The sequence below is a fragment of the Crocodylus porosus genome, unplaced genomic scaffold, assembly GCF_001723895.1.
Source record: "Crocodylus porosus isolate Cpor-Errol unplaced genomic scaffold, CroPor_comp1, whole genome shotgun sequence".
In the NCBI taxonomy this organism is placed as follows: Eukaryota; Metazoa; Chordata; order Crocodylia; family Crocodylidae; genus Crocodylus; species Crocodylus porosus.
Genome location: NW_017728949.1, coordinates 50,453,939 through 50,468,992, shown reverse-complemented (window position 1 = coordinate 50,468,992; position 15,054 = coordinate 50,453,939). Strand labels below are relative to the sequence as shown.

Sequence of the window (15,054 nt, the reverse complement as noted above, 5' to 3'; positions counted from 1 at the left end):
TTTCAATGAAGGAAGGGAGAGAATTTAACCAGCTATTTCTGCAGTATTGTAGCCTTGTAGATATTGCTCAATGTATATAGTAACTGTAATAATTTCTGCTTCCACTGCAGAACTGACTTTAGTAACTTCATATGATTTTATTCGTATCCAAAAAATTACTTGCTTTCTCCATGGTTGTTCAGTAGACTGATGCATGGTGCTGTACAGCATTATCCTTTTTAAAATGTACAACTAGTATGTGGGCACATGGACTAATTTCAGCCTAGATCTAATGAGTGGCAAACACAAAACAAACACTTAAGAAGAACCAAATATTTTAGAAATAAAATAGAAAAACATGTATTTTCAAATAGCCATAAATGGAAGACCATAAAAAAACAGGCTCACGAAGATCTTCCTTTAGAAAAAAAAAAAAAGACACTTCAAGCATCTTCATCAAATATATGGATTTGTGTAGAAGTCCCTAGAATTTTAGCACTTCTGAAAAGATGGCCCTTTTCTGCACACGGTTTGCAACACAGTAGCAAAAACATTTAAGCATATATTTAAAATTCAGTCCATGGGCAAGTTCTTCGCCTAACTCAAGATGCTGGAAAACTCAAGTTGACTTTAGGCCAGGATTCCACCATTTTTTTTTCTCTCCGCTTATCTAGAGGTTATTTAGAGCAGTGGGCTCCAAAGTTGGGTACGCACACCCCAGGGGGTGAGCAAGATGATCCATTGGGGTACGGGAAGAAAATATTAGAACTTCTATTTATATTTATATAAATATACATATATTAGGGGTTGCATGTAGACAAGAGATGTGAAAGTTCAAGAGAAAACTGCTCAAAATGTTTTTACTGATAGGGGTGTGCGAATATAAATATACATGTATTGGGGGTGCATGCTCAAACATTTTTTACTGTTGGGGTGCACGATCAAAAAAGTTTGGAGACCACTGATTTAGAGGCTAGAGCAGGTATTGACATTTAGGATTTATGTTTTTTGTCTTCACTTTTGTCATTGAATTGCTTTGTGTGACTTTAAGTAACTCACTATAAACTTCTTATGCCTCTGCTTTGTCTTAGAAGTGAAGATAACATTTACTAATCATAATAGGTATGAGGCTAAATTAATATTTGGAAAGCTTCTGTTGAACACTAGATATCTGAGAATCTTTCTTACTGATCCTCAGATCCAGGCTAGTTCACCTTCCTACCTTAGATTGCTTTGTTTTAAACAGAGGCAATAGAGTCTAGACATTTGTAGCACTGCTTTACATTTTATTTTTAAAAAGTGACCACAGGATCATTGTTAAAAATGTATAATATCCTAAATGTATTGTCTGTCCTGCGGTATATTTTAGTTTTACACTGAATTATTAATTACACTTTTTTATTGTATAAATTCTCAGTTATAGATGTGACCGAGTAAAACAAATTAAACAATTTCTTTTATTACTAGTGGAATTCCTGTGGAGCTGTGAAGCATTCATTCTATTACTTGTTACTTTTTTCCTTTTTCTCCATTCTCTCTCCTGCTTGTTCTTTTACTAGTTAGTCTGTGTATTCATTTTTCAATAGATGGCACCCTGCATTGTGTATTACAGCAAGTGAAACAGCTGGTATGTGATTACAAATTGATGGGGAAGTATGCAGCTTGAAAAGTGCAGAAGAATTGCTGTTGAACTGTTTCAAGACAGGAGTAGAAAATTTTTGTTTATGCACAATGAGGAAATGTATTTTGATGTCATTTTTTCGTGAATGACCAGTACCATAGCTCTGGGAAAAGGTTTTAATATTGAAAGTTACTTTGGGAAAGAAAAATGGCAATAGAAAATAGTTTCAGTATTTATAAGTAATATTCATATAGCAAAGTAGAATATAGGGGACATTGATTAAAATGTTGCATCTTATCCAGAAGTTTATTTGAAAGAAGCCAATATTACTTTAGAGTCAATTAAATATATATCTGTGTATATATATTTAAATATGCATCACCTGAATTTAACTGCTTCCGAAATCTTTTTATTCATTTCTGTTTTGCATAAATTGGATTCAACTGTTTCTTTTTAAATAGTGATTAAAGGGTCAAATTCTTTGTCCCAGATAAGTTATAGGCTATTTAAAATTCTTAAGTTTTTAACAGCCTTAGAAGCATGCATGTCCTTTTGGCTGCTTTAATGTTGGCAACGCTTAAGCATGTGCAGCTTTACCGTTGAATAAAGACTCGCGGCATTCTTTTACTCCTCTGTTTTATAAGGGCCAGTGAGAAACACCTAAGCCTTGGCACTTGCTTCCACTGTCCCTGCCACTAGTAGAGCTCCAACAGGAGTGAATTATGTACCTGACTTTTTTTCCTAGCATAGATGAGGAATTTCGTGCATTGACTACATATGTTAACTTATAAGATGGAAAACCCCCTAAATGCAATATATTTGGCAACAGTAAGCCTTTGGAACTGCTGCTCTCAGTTGATGTAGTAAATTTAGCTCTTTCCTTCTTTATGGATACTAAATGTAAAAACTCGGTGCTGTTTCCTTAGGGTATAGTAACTTTTTAAAAACAATGCAACTGCAAAGGGAAACTGATTGAAATAAATATGCATCTTATTGGTCTAAGGTTTTACTGATTTAAAAGGATTTGTATATGTTTTTATGAACACACAATTAAAACTTTAGGACCTGAACTTGCAACTACTTATTGCTGATGGCATGCTTTTTCATAAGTGAGATTACTAACTCTAATAAACATTAAGACCTCATGCCAACAAAACATTTAAGACCAAATAGGACTTCAGGCATTGACTGTAAGGGAACTACATATCTACTTGTAGTTAAGCAGTGGTCTGCTTAAGCCTCAAAGAAGTTAATGGAATTTAAGTGCATGCCTAAGTGTTTTTGCTGGATTGGTACCTAGCCCTAGTAGTGTTTGCAAGATTAAAATAAACCTTGCAGCGACAGGACACTGACAGCCCCCATTCCCCTGCTTTGTTTGCGGCAAGATGGCAAATTAGAGTATTCTTGGTGTTTTGGGGGCAATATACCTTGCAGTTGTTCAACATGATTGTGTAGTTTTAGGAACAGGTTGTCAGTACTTGTACAGGATAGTTTGGACAGGGATGATTCTGCCCAGAGTATGGGGTTGGACTTGACCTCTGGAAGTCCCTTCCAGTTCTGTTTTCTGTGACTCCATTATTTAGAGAGAAAATTGATTGCTAAGCTGTGCCCAGTTTAAAAACTAGAATCAACCACTCTGAAAGTGAGGTTGGCCTCAGTCTATCACGGTATGACGGGTAACCACAGATTTCTTATAGTCTAGCTTGGGAAGGTTTGAGAACACAATAATAAAAGCCCCCTGCATGTAGACAAGAGATGTGAAAGTTCAAGAGAAAACTGCTTGCCATTCTGTGTTGGGTGATAGGGAAAAAGTTGGTGTCAAAAGACTGTAGAGATCTCTCCTACCTTATGTTCCCTCCCCCACATAAAACCGGTACCAGCCTGCTGCCATTCTGTCTACACTGCTGGCACAGCATTACATAGCTAGTTTCCCATGTACTCAGAAGCAATGTAAGGTAGCTTATATTTTACATCTTGTCTATTAATATTGTAATGAAATTCTTCATCTTCATTTTGCAGTCCTGATTTGTTCGTCACACACCTACTGGGTGGCTATCCACTATATCTGAGTCTCTCTACTGCTGCTTTTTTAGCATTAAAGCATTAACTCAACATGTGCCTTATTTACAGTGCAGCCACTGTGACTGCAGTCTTACGTAGACTTGAGTTATGTTTTGTAGCCCACTCTCAGTTTTGTATGCCACAACTATATATTGCTTCCAGCACTTGAGAGGCTAGATAAATACTCTGGCAGATAGCCAGTGTTGAGTTTGCTGCTGCTGCAGCTAGACTGTTCCTGGTACCCAGCTAGCTTGTTTAAAGCTCATTTAAGTACCGTCTACCTTATACTGCAGTCATAGTAGGTAAGAGGTAAAATACAAGCTATGCCACATTGCCAGGGAGACTGGCTTCTGAGTAAATTGAAAACTAAATATGTACTGGTAGAAGGAATATAAAATAAAATCTGCTTCATGTTAGTCTTATACAGTAAGCATATGCTTTAGTCCTAATGTGAAATGGATATTGCATGGCTGTATTACCTACAGATGTCTTAGATTAAATGTTTCTACAGGAAAATATGAAATACGACGCATAAAACCTTTCTATTTCACTGACTAAAATTATCATAGTAGTATTTATCAAAAATGCAAGAATAGAAGTCTGAATTCAAATACTTTACAGCTTTAAATGTGTGTTTCTGCTTACTTGTTTGCTTTAATCAAATAAACATTCTTCATTCATCACTTTTATTATCAAGTAGATATAAAATCTGACTAGTTCAAAATGCGTGCAGGTGACTTTATTAATTGAAATGTGATCTTTTTAAACACAAGGAGTAATCTATTTTTTGCTTCTTTCAGCCCATCTGGAAGCCTCAAGACAATGACTTACTGATGCAAGCTTATACAGAGTCTGAACTGAATCAGTCTGGAATATGTGCATTCTGTCAGGAAGTTTTCCCACCATCACTTACATCCAAAGGGGATTTTCTCAGGCATCTTAATTCACACTTTAATGCACAGTCTTAATGTATCATAATGCTTGCTTATTGTGTGTAAAGCAAGCTGAATTCTGTGTTGTTGTGCTATTGGATTGCTGTTCTGTATATATTTAAATTTTACTTCAATACACATTAGGAATTTCAGAATTAAGGCTATGTCCACAAAAAACAAATTACTGGAACTTTTTTCAGTTGAATGCATTTTATTTTTTTAAATTACCTTTGACATTGCAGTCTTACAATTTTAAGTCATTCAGTGAAATATAGAAATTGTCATACTGTTTATCATGTTTCAGCATTAGCTTTGGGCCTGCTCCTACAAAGCTTTTTTTAGGTTTTCAATTATCACCTGTGTAATCCCACAGTAAGCAGTGACTACTTGCAGGAGTAAAGGTTTGTAGGATTAGGCCTTTAATTTCTGGAGGTTATTATTAAAATTTTTCTGTATTAGCTAGGTGCCTGATCCTCTGAAGTAACTAGGAAGAAGTAACAGGCCCTATTTTTTAATTCTGGAGTGGTTTTTTCTAATTTGACTTAAGACAGGATCAATATTGTATTTAAATTGAGAGCAAGTATAAAATTTCACAGGTGTTATTGGTGATTTTGTAAGACCTTCATCTAAATTCCACATGTGACAGACTTTGGGAAAGCTAAAACTTTCTTTTGTCAGCAATGTGAGAGAGAAGGCCATTCCACCAGTGCAAATCTTTACTAGAGATTTATTTTTAAATACCATAGGTTAACTAACCCTTAGCTAAAATGTAGAGGTAGCAATACAAAATTTGACAGCTGCATTATTAAACCATTTATTAATGTACCCTGCCAGCATTAATACTTGTTTAAAGTACTCTCCTCCATAGGAGTTGAGACCTGCTTTTCTGAACAGGTTAAATGAACAAGATTTAAAATTTCCCTGAACTTTAACATTCAAAAGAGAATGTAGTTTTTCTTCTGGCTCTTTACTGGATATTATTCAGACTTCCTTGGGTCCAAAATTTGACAACCAGACATATGGATAGAAGTCTACTAGCTCTCTTTAAAAAATAGAATTTAAAACTAAACAGTTGAAAGATTTTTTTTTTGACAAGTAAAAAAATAAAAATAAAATGCAAGGTAGCACAGAAGTTGAAAGGTAAATTTGATCTCAGGGGATGGTGGAGTTGGCTGCATTTGGACTAAAGTTTTTCAGTCCAGGCATATTAGCATCAATATTTCTTCTCTACAGGTAAGCACCCCCCCCCTCCCCGCATCTTTTTGAGCAGGTGTCTTGGGCAGAGGTGACCGTTCTAAAAAACGTAGGGGAAACTAACGTCTTGCATTTTTAGAAGTGAGTTTTCAGTCCAGCCTGAGGTGCAAAGTGATCCTCCACTAAACAGTTTTCTACAACGATTTACTCCATTTGAAGCCTCTCGTGTTTGCGTGCCTAGCGCGAGCCGGGCGTGCTGCAAAGCTCCCCGTCCCCCCGCGGCCGGGCCCAGCGTGGCGGCGGCAGGCCAGGCTCCCGCCCCACGGAGCGCTGCTGGGGGCCTTGGGGACCACGCTGCCCGCAGCAGCCTGGCACGCGGCTCGCTTGCCCTCTGGGCCGCAGAGCCGGGGCTACGCTCGGGGCGCGCCTGCCTTTCGCCTGCTGCGTGCCCAGAGGGAGCCTCCGGCCCGTGGCAGCGAGCAGACCGGGCACTGCCCCGCGCCCGCCCTTCGCAGCTCTCCCAGCAGGGAGCCCGGCCCGGCGGAGCGCGCGAGGGGCTGCGGGGTAGCGCTGCCCCGCGCCAGGCAGCGGTGGGAGGGAAGCGCCTGCCTGAGTGGGCCCCGCTCTAATGCAGCTTTCCCGGGGGAGGCTGCTGCTGCCAGCAGGGACATCTGCTTCCCGGCACGCACCAGGGGCGGCTCAGTCCGCGCGCCGCCGAGGGGGCCGCGGCCGCATGGGAAGTGGGACCGCGCTGAGGCAGAGTAAGGGAGAGGGGCGGGGGGACCTGGAGGAAGCAAAGCAGGGGAAGGAGAGCGGGCCCCTGCCAAGGAGTCGCACTCCCGGGCGCTGGCGGCGCCTCCAGCGCAGCCCTCGCCCGCTTCCAAGCCCCGTGCGCCGCCGGCCCGGCCCGGCCGGGGGTGGGGACCGGCCGGGGCTGGGGCCGGCGTCCAGCACAAGGCGGTCCGGAGCCCGCGGGGGCCGCTCCTGCTGCTGCAGCGGCTGGGGGCTGGCAGAGCACATGTAGCTCCTCTGCCTCCCTCCCCGGCTACCTCGACAGCTGCTCGTAAGCTCCCGTAATTAGACTGTCAGTGCTCGTTAGAGGGGAGGAAAACACTCCTGTGACAGATTCCGCGAGTCCTGCGCTTTGGTGATTTCTACGAGCTGCGCAGCGCATTAATTGAAATCTCTCCTCTCCCTGCAGCCAGAAGGGGCGAAGTCCCCCTGCCGCCCGGCCCGCGCCCGCAGCCCCGCTCCCTCGGCTGGAGGCGGCTCAGGTGAAGCCCCCCAGGGCCGAGCGGGCGCGGAGCTCGCCTTTGCGTGTCCCCCCGCGGCTGACCCGAACTGAGCGGAGGCGCGCGAAATGCTCCCTCCCCGGGCGGAGGCTGCCGAGCGAAGCCTTCCCCGCGGAGCGCTGGGCCCTGCAGGCGCAGACCAGCGGCTCCTGTCCTGTCCCCACCCGCGCGTGGCTGAGCAGAGGGGCTCGGAGGAGCGCCTCCCCCCCGCGTACGAGGTTAACTCGGCAGAGGAGTCTCAATCCAAATGGCAACTGGGACTGCATTAAAAAAAAAAAACCCTGAAGGAAGGGGGAGAAAAAAAAATCAGAAATAGGGAAAGAAAAGAGAAAAAGCAGCAGGCTGATTACGAGGTGTCAAAACTGCCAGGAGCAAGAAGGTGATAGCAATCAGGGGTGAGAAGAGTGCGCCATTCGTGCGGGGCAGCTAATTATCCGTCTCATTTGAGAAGAGCAGCATTCGAGGCAGCAGCGTTCGCCTGCTGAACGGTGACAGATTGGCGCGGAGGAGAGGGGAGGTGTTAAAACAATGGAGCCGGGCTTGCGAGCGCTGCTGCATGCTAATCAGCCCGGCCTCCTTCCTTCCTGCCTTCCCTCCCGCCGCCCGCCCGCCTGCCGCGATCCCTCCTTCCCACCGCCCGCCTCGTGGCAAGCCCGGCACAAGCAGGCCCCTCTCCCTGCAGGCCCCGGCGGAGCCAGCCCCGAGTGCGGGGCGCGCCGCATCCTGCCGCGCTGCGGCGGGAGAGCCGGCGCCCGGCTCGCAGCACCGACCCGGGTCTCCTCTCCTCTCCTCCCCTCTGCAGCGGCCCGGCACAGGCCCCGCGGGGGCGGCCCGGGCTGCACCGCGCCCGGCTCGCGGGAGAGGCAGGAGAATGAGCGCCGGCTTGTTTACCGTGGCGCGGTTCTCACTTTCCCTCCCGGCCTGCCCCTCAAGATTTTGATGACTATACACTTCTCCCTAACGTGAAAATGTTATTTATTGCAGATTGACACAAACTGCGTGTTTGCGTGCTAAGGGGAAACATGCCGATGCCGCCTGCCTTGCAGGAGCCGTGCGAGCCCCGCGCTCGGGGGGGCGGCTCGCGGCCGTGCCTGCCCCTGCCCTGCCCCTGCTCCCGGGACGCGGCCGCAGCCGCGGGGAGAGTCGCGGGCGCGCGGGGAAGCCCGGCGCTGCGGCGGGACCCTGCGGTGGTTCACACGAGTGCGTTCTCCGCAGACGAAATGACACGCTGCTCGCCGTGACTTCCCAGTCAGTGTAACGAGAGGGATTTCGCGTAACGTGTGCCTGCCTTGAGATGGGAAGTGTGGGGTTAAGCGAACAAAGAAAAGTGCCTGCACTGTTACGGGCCCGGGGCGAGGAACCTGCTACTCCGGGATGAACCTGCTTAAAATAGCTCCTTAGCTGTTTTCGCGTGTGCGTGCGGCTGGGCGGTGGTTTGATTTTTGGATGCTAAGCCTCTGTTTGAGAATATTTGATGAGAGTCTCCCCGAGCATGCAGATGGTAAGATTGTCATGAGTCTGTGGCGTGCTGACATCGCAGGCTGCGAAAACAAGTCCCCACATCGCTGCATGAGCTGGGCTCTGGAGCGTCCAGAGCATCGCAGCGCTCAGCACCAGACTCCCGTAGGCTTAAGGAGTTTTTTAAAAACACTAGGTGCACAGCGGCATGCATGTCGAGAACAGGCGAGTTGGAGATACGTATATGGAGGCAGCCGAGCTAACCTTTGCCCTCTGTGCTAAGCAGCTGACGGTCTGCGCTTCTGAATGTAGCGATGGGAAAACAATGAGATCTTGTCTCCCTTTACATTTGATCTCCAAAGGATGTCTGTTTTAAATATTTGCACGCCAGGACAGAGAGGTGAGCGGGGTTTGATCCCCAGTGCAAAGCGGTTATGTTCCACGAACATATGGCTTCTTTGGCTGTTACTTCCTTTGACATAATTTTCCAAGATTGTTTAACATATCTCGTGTTAAGATGCACAGAAAGGAAGAATACTGGCGGTAAAGACGAATGCTGAGACTGTGGATTCCACCCAGGGAATCATCTTAGTCATTATTTCCGTGTCTAAAGATTCACACTGGACACCAGTTTATCCGTAGAGGTGCACTGCAGCTCCAAGATGTTGAACGGAGGCACCAGAACTGAGGCTGCTCCTAACTGCTTCGGGGGTATTGAACTCATGTGGTTAATACCTGCCCAGAGAATGAACGTGCTCGGATTTATTAGGGATTCTGAACTGCCCGAATTAAAATTGTAAAACAGATGTACACAACAGGGTGATGTGGTGAAAACGAACTAAAACAGAAACATTTTGCAGAGACAAGTACTGTATATACTTTCAAAAAGGTTAGAACTGTTCAACTGGTGAAAAGAAATAAGTACTTGTAAAAACGTGTGTATTTCTATTATGCTTAATTTGCCATTCAAAACAAGTTTTTCTTAATAAGCTCTATTGTTTCTTTCTGTTTTGTGAAATTTAATACGTGTGAGACAGAAAGCAGACTTGGAATGTGAATGAAGTCTCTCTCTCTCGCCCTCTCCCTCTCTCTCTCAAACACTTTCCCCGTAAAGATCTATACGTAAAAAAGATGTATGGAAAAAAAGTGGCATGACATTCCTGAGGTCAAGATCTGAAAGCATGTGAAATCTCACCTGCTGGCTTTTTTCTCCGTATCTGATTGCTGTGCAACACAGAAGTCTCCCTCAGCAAAACACTAGCTGCTGAGCAATTATGCTTTACTCTCACCGGTGACACTGAGGCTTTGTCAGGGTTTCGTAGTTTGCATATAGTTCATTATAATACCACAATAAAATCCTCATTGTTTTAAAAATCACCACGCTATCAGCCGCTTACAGACATCTATATCATCCCAATCTTGCAGTGTCAAAAGTACAGTCTCAGAGGGCAAAAGGTTATGGAGCCTTCAGAAAGGTTCTCCATCTGTCAGCAAGCACGACTCCAAAGCCCTCTAGGTGCTGTGAAAATGATTTTCTCCCGTACACTCTAGCCCAAAGATGCCATCCTCTTAATTACAAACACTGGAGCTCAGAAACGCCATTGTGTTCCCCGGGGACTCGGAGGCAATATGCAAAAATAGTCACTTATCCTGCTAACCTGCTTGCTCGCTATTGAGACTGGGATTCTGTACCTGCACGCAAGCTGGCCCTATCTTTTGCTAGGCAATATCGGATGAAGCAGGTCACCGTGTACAGCTGCACTGCCACCCGGCTGATAATACCGGAGTGTTGCCATTGCAAGCATCACTTTATACTACATCCTTGACAAGAGAGCGAGGAATACGGCTCTATTTTCTAATTGATAAATGTCTTTATGACCACCACTAGGCGCATCCGCACTGGTTATTACAAAAATCGGACAGAGAAATGAATCGAGACATTTAACAACGGCCTCCAGAGCTGTCAATAAAATACGTCCTTACAACAGGTGTCCTGAAAAAACCAAACCAAACCAAAACATTAAAGCTATTTCCAGGGTTAGCACATATGCAAGAGGAATGCCCATGCAGATCGCTCTGAAGTTGAGTCTCGGAGTGACAAGACTTTGTCTCCATCTAACTACTTGAGCCACCCCTTGGACGGGAAGCCAATCGGGAACGGCAACCCCAAAGGAGGCAACTGATTGAAAGGGTACCTGTGCGACCCTACTTGCCAAGCGCAGGATTGGCGAGATTAGATCAAATGGATCGCGCTAGCTGTAGGAGGTAGGAATGAGCAAAAACAAATGCATCCTAGTTTCACGCATCTCATTAACCAGGACAGAAGTAGCTCAGTGGATCTAGCTGTCTGGAGAGCCATCATCAGAGCGCAGATAGATAGACCTGATGTGTCTGCGCCTCCAGAGGCTCAGATAGTCTTGTCAATCTGAGCATTGTCGACTCCATTTCAGGGGCTTGCATTGTAAATCCGCAGACTAGTGTATGTAACTCTGGACATACGGGTGGGGGCGTAAAAAAAGCCAAGTCCAAGCTCAATAGGAGCACTGGAAAGAAACCTCGGGCTCTTTGCCATTGGAGATGTGAAAGCCCACGGAAGCTCAGCAGCCAAAACCACAGAAATGGATTTTTAATAGAGTTCTCGTCCATGTGTCCATTTAACTGCACTCCCTATAGACCGAATACACTCGGGATTTACAGATTCCCACTTGCTTTGAGAGGCAGCAGCCAGTGGCTAATTGGAGTCATCTAACTTCTCCTACTTGCGGAACTGCTAGCCTCTGGGCGTGCAAGAAATGGTACATAGCTTGAAGCCTAAGCCTGCCAGATCTAGTGAGCTACAGGGAACAGGAATAGCAAAGAGTTCCTACTAATGAAACTGTATCCTTCGTGCGAAACCTACCAACTTGTTTCCCGACGATTGTTAGTATTGCTGTTTTAGGAGTACTTCCGAGCAAAATGTGGTAGGGAGACATGATTGGAAAATACCGATAACATGGATATGTTTCTAAGTTGGCATGGAATATAAAGGTTTTCAGAACCGGCGCTTTGGCGTGGTTTGTCTAAACATTTCCAAAACTTACAAATAACTTTGTATCACAAGTTGTTTGAAATAATCGTAATTAAGAAAGATGTAAGCACGGTCCCAACCAGGAGAGGGGTGGCCAGAATTCACTCGTTTTGACGTCTCTTTGCAAGGTAATGCAGTGTCTCTTCAACTGTAGGAACGAGATTGTTTCACTCCTTAAAAAGGTGTCTAGTGCTGCTAATGACGGCGGGGCAAAACTCCCGTTGCACAACTTAATGGAAGTCATGTGGCCACAATATGGAGGTGAACGTATACCGTCTGGACCCACGGACACAACCCGCTACTGCACTCCTCCTGCACCCACAACTGCCATTGACACGACTGGCTTCAATCCTAGTCACCGTCCCTGGGAGGGCTAGTGTTCTCGAGCTCCTGCAAGACAAGATGGTCCCCCGGGAATCAATAGATCATCATCATCATCAGTTCCTAGGAGTAGCAAAGGACCATCTGAATGGACTCTTGCGCCGGGCTTTCTACAAGCGAAGAAGAGAAGAGGTCTCCCCCCCCGCCCCGCTTCAACTTTCCTTTGAGGATAAGGAGCCTAGGAGGTGTCGCGACGCAGTTCCCGTAGCTGTCAGGACTCCCACTGGGTCCATGAAGTCATGCAGCAACCAAAGACCCAGGGGAACATTTTGTTTGTGGCAAGCCTCCCCCAACTCCTGGCAAATAAAACTATCACTTGGATTGCAGCTTCCCTGCTCCAGGAGGAGAGAGTCCAGATGTGGCACAACAGCTGTGACCTGACGGAGGCGGGGCAACGGGGCTCCTAGGACACCCACTACCTTTGAGACGGGCCTTATTTCCCTTCGGGCCCCCGTGGCTTTCCCCAAAAGGGTTTCTGAGGGTGGTATTTACTGGACCAACTGTGCAGTTGGGATACAGTTAGACAAGCTTTCCACTGCAAGGCACTCTTCCTCGAGTGACCTCTCTATCCCGGCTACATAGCTGGACCAATAGAAGATATCACCCTACGAAATCCTCGCCTCTCGCATCATTGCTGGGCCATCAGGCTACATCCTTTAACATATTATTTTTTTCCTTTAAAGAAACCAGTGAAGAGCTGAGCGGAGCTTGGTGAGTGGCTTCACTGAGGAAAGACACATTTCTCTGCCTTCTAGTCCTGCAAGAGAAATGGCGCTGCCTTGAATCCCCTCTCTCCTTCTCCTAAAAGTCCAAATAGTGACTGCGATCATTTCTACAGAGCCCTAAATCAGGGCCAATAGCATTCTGCTCAGTCTACCTAAATCTACGAGGCCACAAGGATTTTGAAGGAACAAACTCATTTCATCCTTGTCATCCAGACTTGCAATTTCTCTCTTGGAAATGGATAGGAAAGCTAGGCTAATTTTACCCGCTTAAAGTTTTCTCCGGTGCTGTTTCCTTAGACTTACTGAGTGCCATACGAGGAAACGGTGTGAACAATATTGCAGATCCCAGAGGGGCTGGTGCCTGGGAGACCTGGTGATTACCTGACTGCCATCCCCAGCACATCAGCTGCTGGGATGTGCACTGGACTGACTTTACTATCTTATTTAAATGTGATGATTTTCTCATTTGTTGCATTGTTTGTATTAATACGAATATCTTGTTCTGTTTGTTTTGTCTCCTGGGAGCCAATAAAGCTGTGAAGTTTTTCTTTACACCAAATGCAGCTCTACGGGCGATCAATCAATGGGTAGTTTTTGGATAATCTGTGAGAGTGAGAAATCTAATAAAGCAAGCAACTAAAAAAGGAAAACAAAGTCTATTTTCTGTTAGGTTAGCTACGTCAGGACTTCTGCTTTTCACTGTGCATTTCAAATATTTTTTTAAACCTACATTTAAATGTATTGGCTTTATTTTTTTTGCCCGTTTGAAAGAATTAAAGCACGTCGGTAAATTCGACTCCTTGCATAAAAAGGGAAGTTTAGACTCGGTGACCTCAGAAGCCATGTGGGTGACTAAGTCTTACAATTAAATTACTTTGACACTTCCTTTCCCCCCATCTCTTTCTCGCAGTAGCTTTCCAAAGCACGCCGAGGGGAAAGAGGGACCAATCACGAAGTGAGAGAAAAAAAATAAGTGAGCTTTTAAAATGTCTATTCCTTTGTCGTACCAAGCCTTATCTTCAAAAAATATTAGCCAAAGGCAGACGCGGCTGGCGGCTAGATCCTAGCAGAGGCCGTAGAAAACCCTGCCCATTAATTTCAAGGCAGCAGTTCCTTTATCACAGCAAAATGATTTATAAACAAATCAAAATAACAATCTGAATTATCTAACATTAGCAGCTGAACTGAAGAGCCCCGGATTACGTGATGAATTGTTAAATTGCAGTAGCATTGTTTTGGAATTGCTAATTAAAAAAATAAGTAAACCCCCATGACTCTGGATATGACAACTGAAAATACCCACAAATTATTTAATAAATGAAGCGTCTAACAACTCTAACACTTCCTGGTCGCCTTGTTAATAAATGTAATTTGAGGTAGATTTAAAAAATCTCCCATCTAAACAGTGAATTCATTACGCGGCGTTCAGATCTCCAGATGCCTATGGACTCCTCGGAATTAGGTGTTAAATAGACAAAAGTGAACCAAACTGCCTTTAAAAGCACAGCATGACCATGTAATTCTTTTTCCAGTTTGTGGTAAAAAATGATGAAACTTCTTTCCAAGTAGCTATCACCCAGATTTAGTGTGAAAAGTAGTGTAATTGTAATTCACGCCATCAGGGTCTATCACTGATAGACTATCAGCTGTTCTGTAGTTAGGAAGGCTTTCTTTTCAAATAGGAAAGCTGCCAAGTGCTCTGTGATACCTCCAGCAAGCTTATCGGATGGGAGAGCGGAGCCAAAACAGCAGCTGCACACATATGCAAATTGGCAATTAATAGTATAACATTCTGGGAGGGGGGGATTTATTTTCTTTTTTAAAAAAAAAACCCGGAGGATGTAGAGCAGCTACCTGAATATTAACCTTAGCAATTGCAGGGAACTTCCCGTCGGGGTGGTCAAGGCGCAGTGAACCCTCTGCAGAGGACTTGCACTCTCTCGCTTTCCTCCCCCCGCACAGAGACAGCAAGTCTGCGGTGTCCCGCCGAGGTTGGCAGGACAGCGAAGGTAACGCTGGGACACGCAAGGGGGCACCAGCCCCGGCTCCCCGCGTGCAGGGCCTGAGGGATCGTGCCCGGCCGTCCCCTCGGGGCGGGAGGAGAGCGGCTCGCCGCCTCCTGTGCCGCTCGGGGCCCCCTTGCCATGGCCAGAGGCGATCCTGGTGCCTTTGCCCCCGCCCGGCCCGCTCCCAGCGGCTGCAGCTGCAGCTGCCTCGCCGGAGCCTGTCCTCGCACCGGGGACGGGGGCTCCCGAGTTGCACAGCGCTGCCCCCCGCCGGTCTCTTGCAGCCCGCGGCCGGCGTGATCACGGGGCTCCTTCCGCGCCGGGGATCTCCGTGCGCC

The 15,054-nt window shown here is 45.8% G+C and overlaps 1 protein-coding gene across 4 annotated transcripts in view; it reads left to right on the top strand.

The window, feature by feature from the left end:
• The window catches only part of TANK (TRAF family member associated NFKB activator), a 44,851-nt gene extending 38,857 nt beyond the window's left edge, over positions 1-5,994 (top strand). For all 4 annotated transcript variants that reach the window (XM_019554323.1, XM_019554325.1, XM_019554322.1 and 1 more), the window contains one exon: positions 4,462-5,994. In XM_019554323.1, the coding sequence (XP_019409868.1) occupies positions 4,462-4,629 (168 nt within the window). In that variant the 3' untranslated portion in view covers positions 4,630-5,994. The remainder of the gene's footprint in view (positions 1-4,461) is intronic.
• Positions 5,995-15,054: the final 9,060 nt, after the last annotated feature.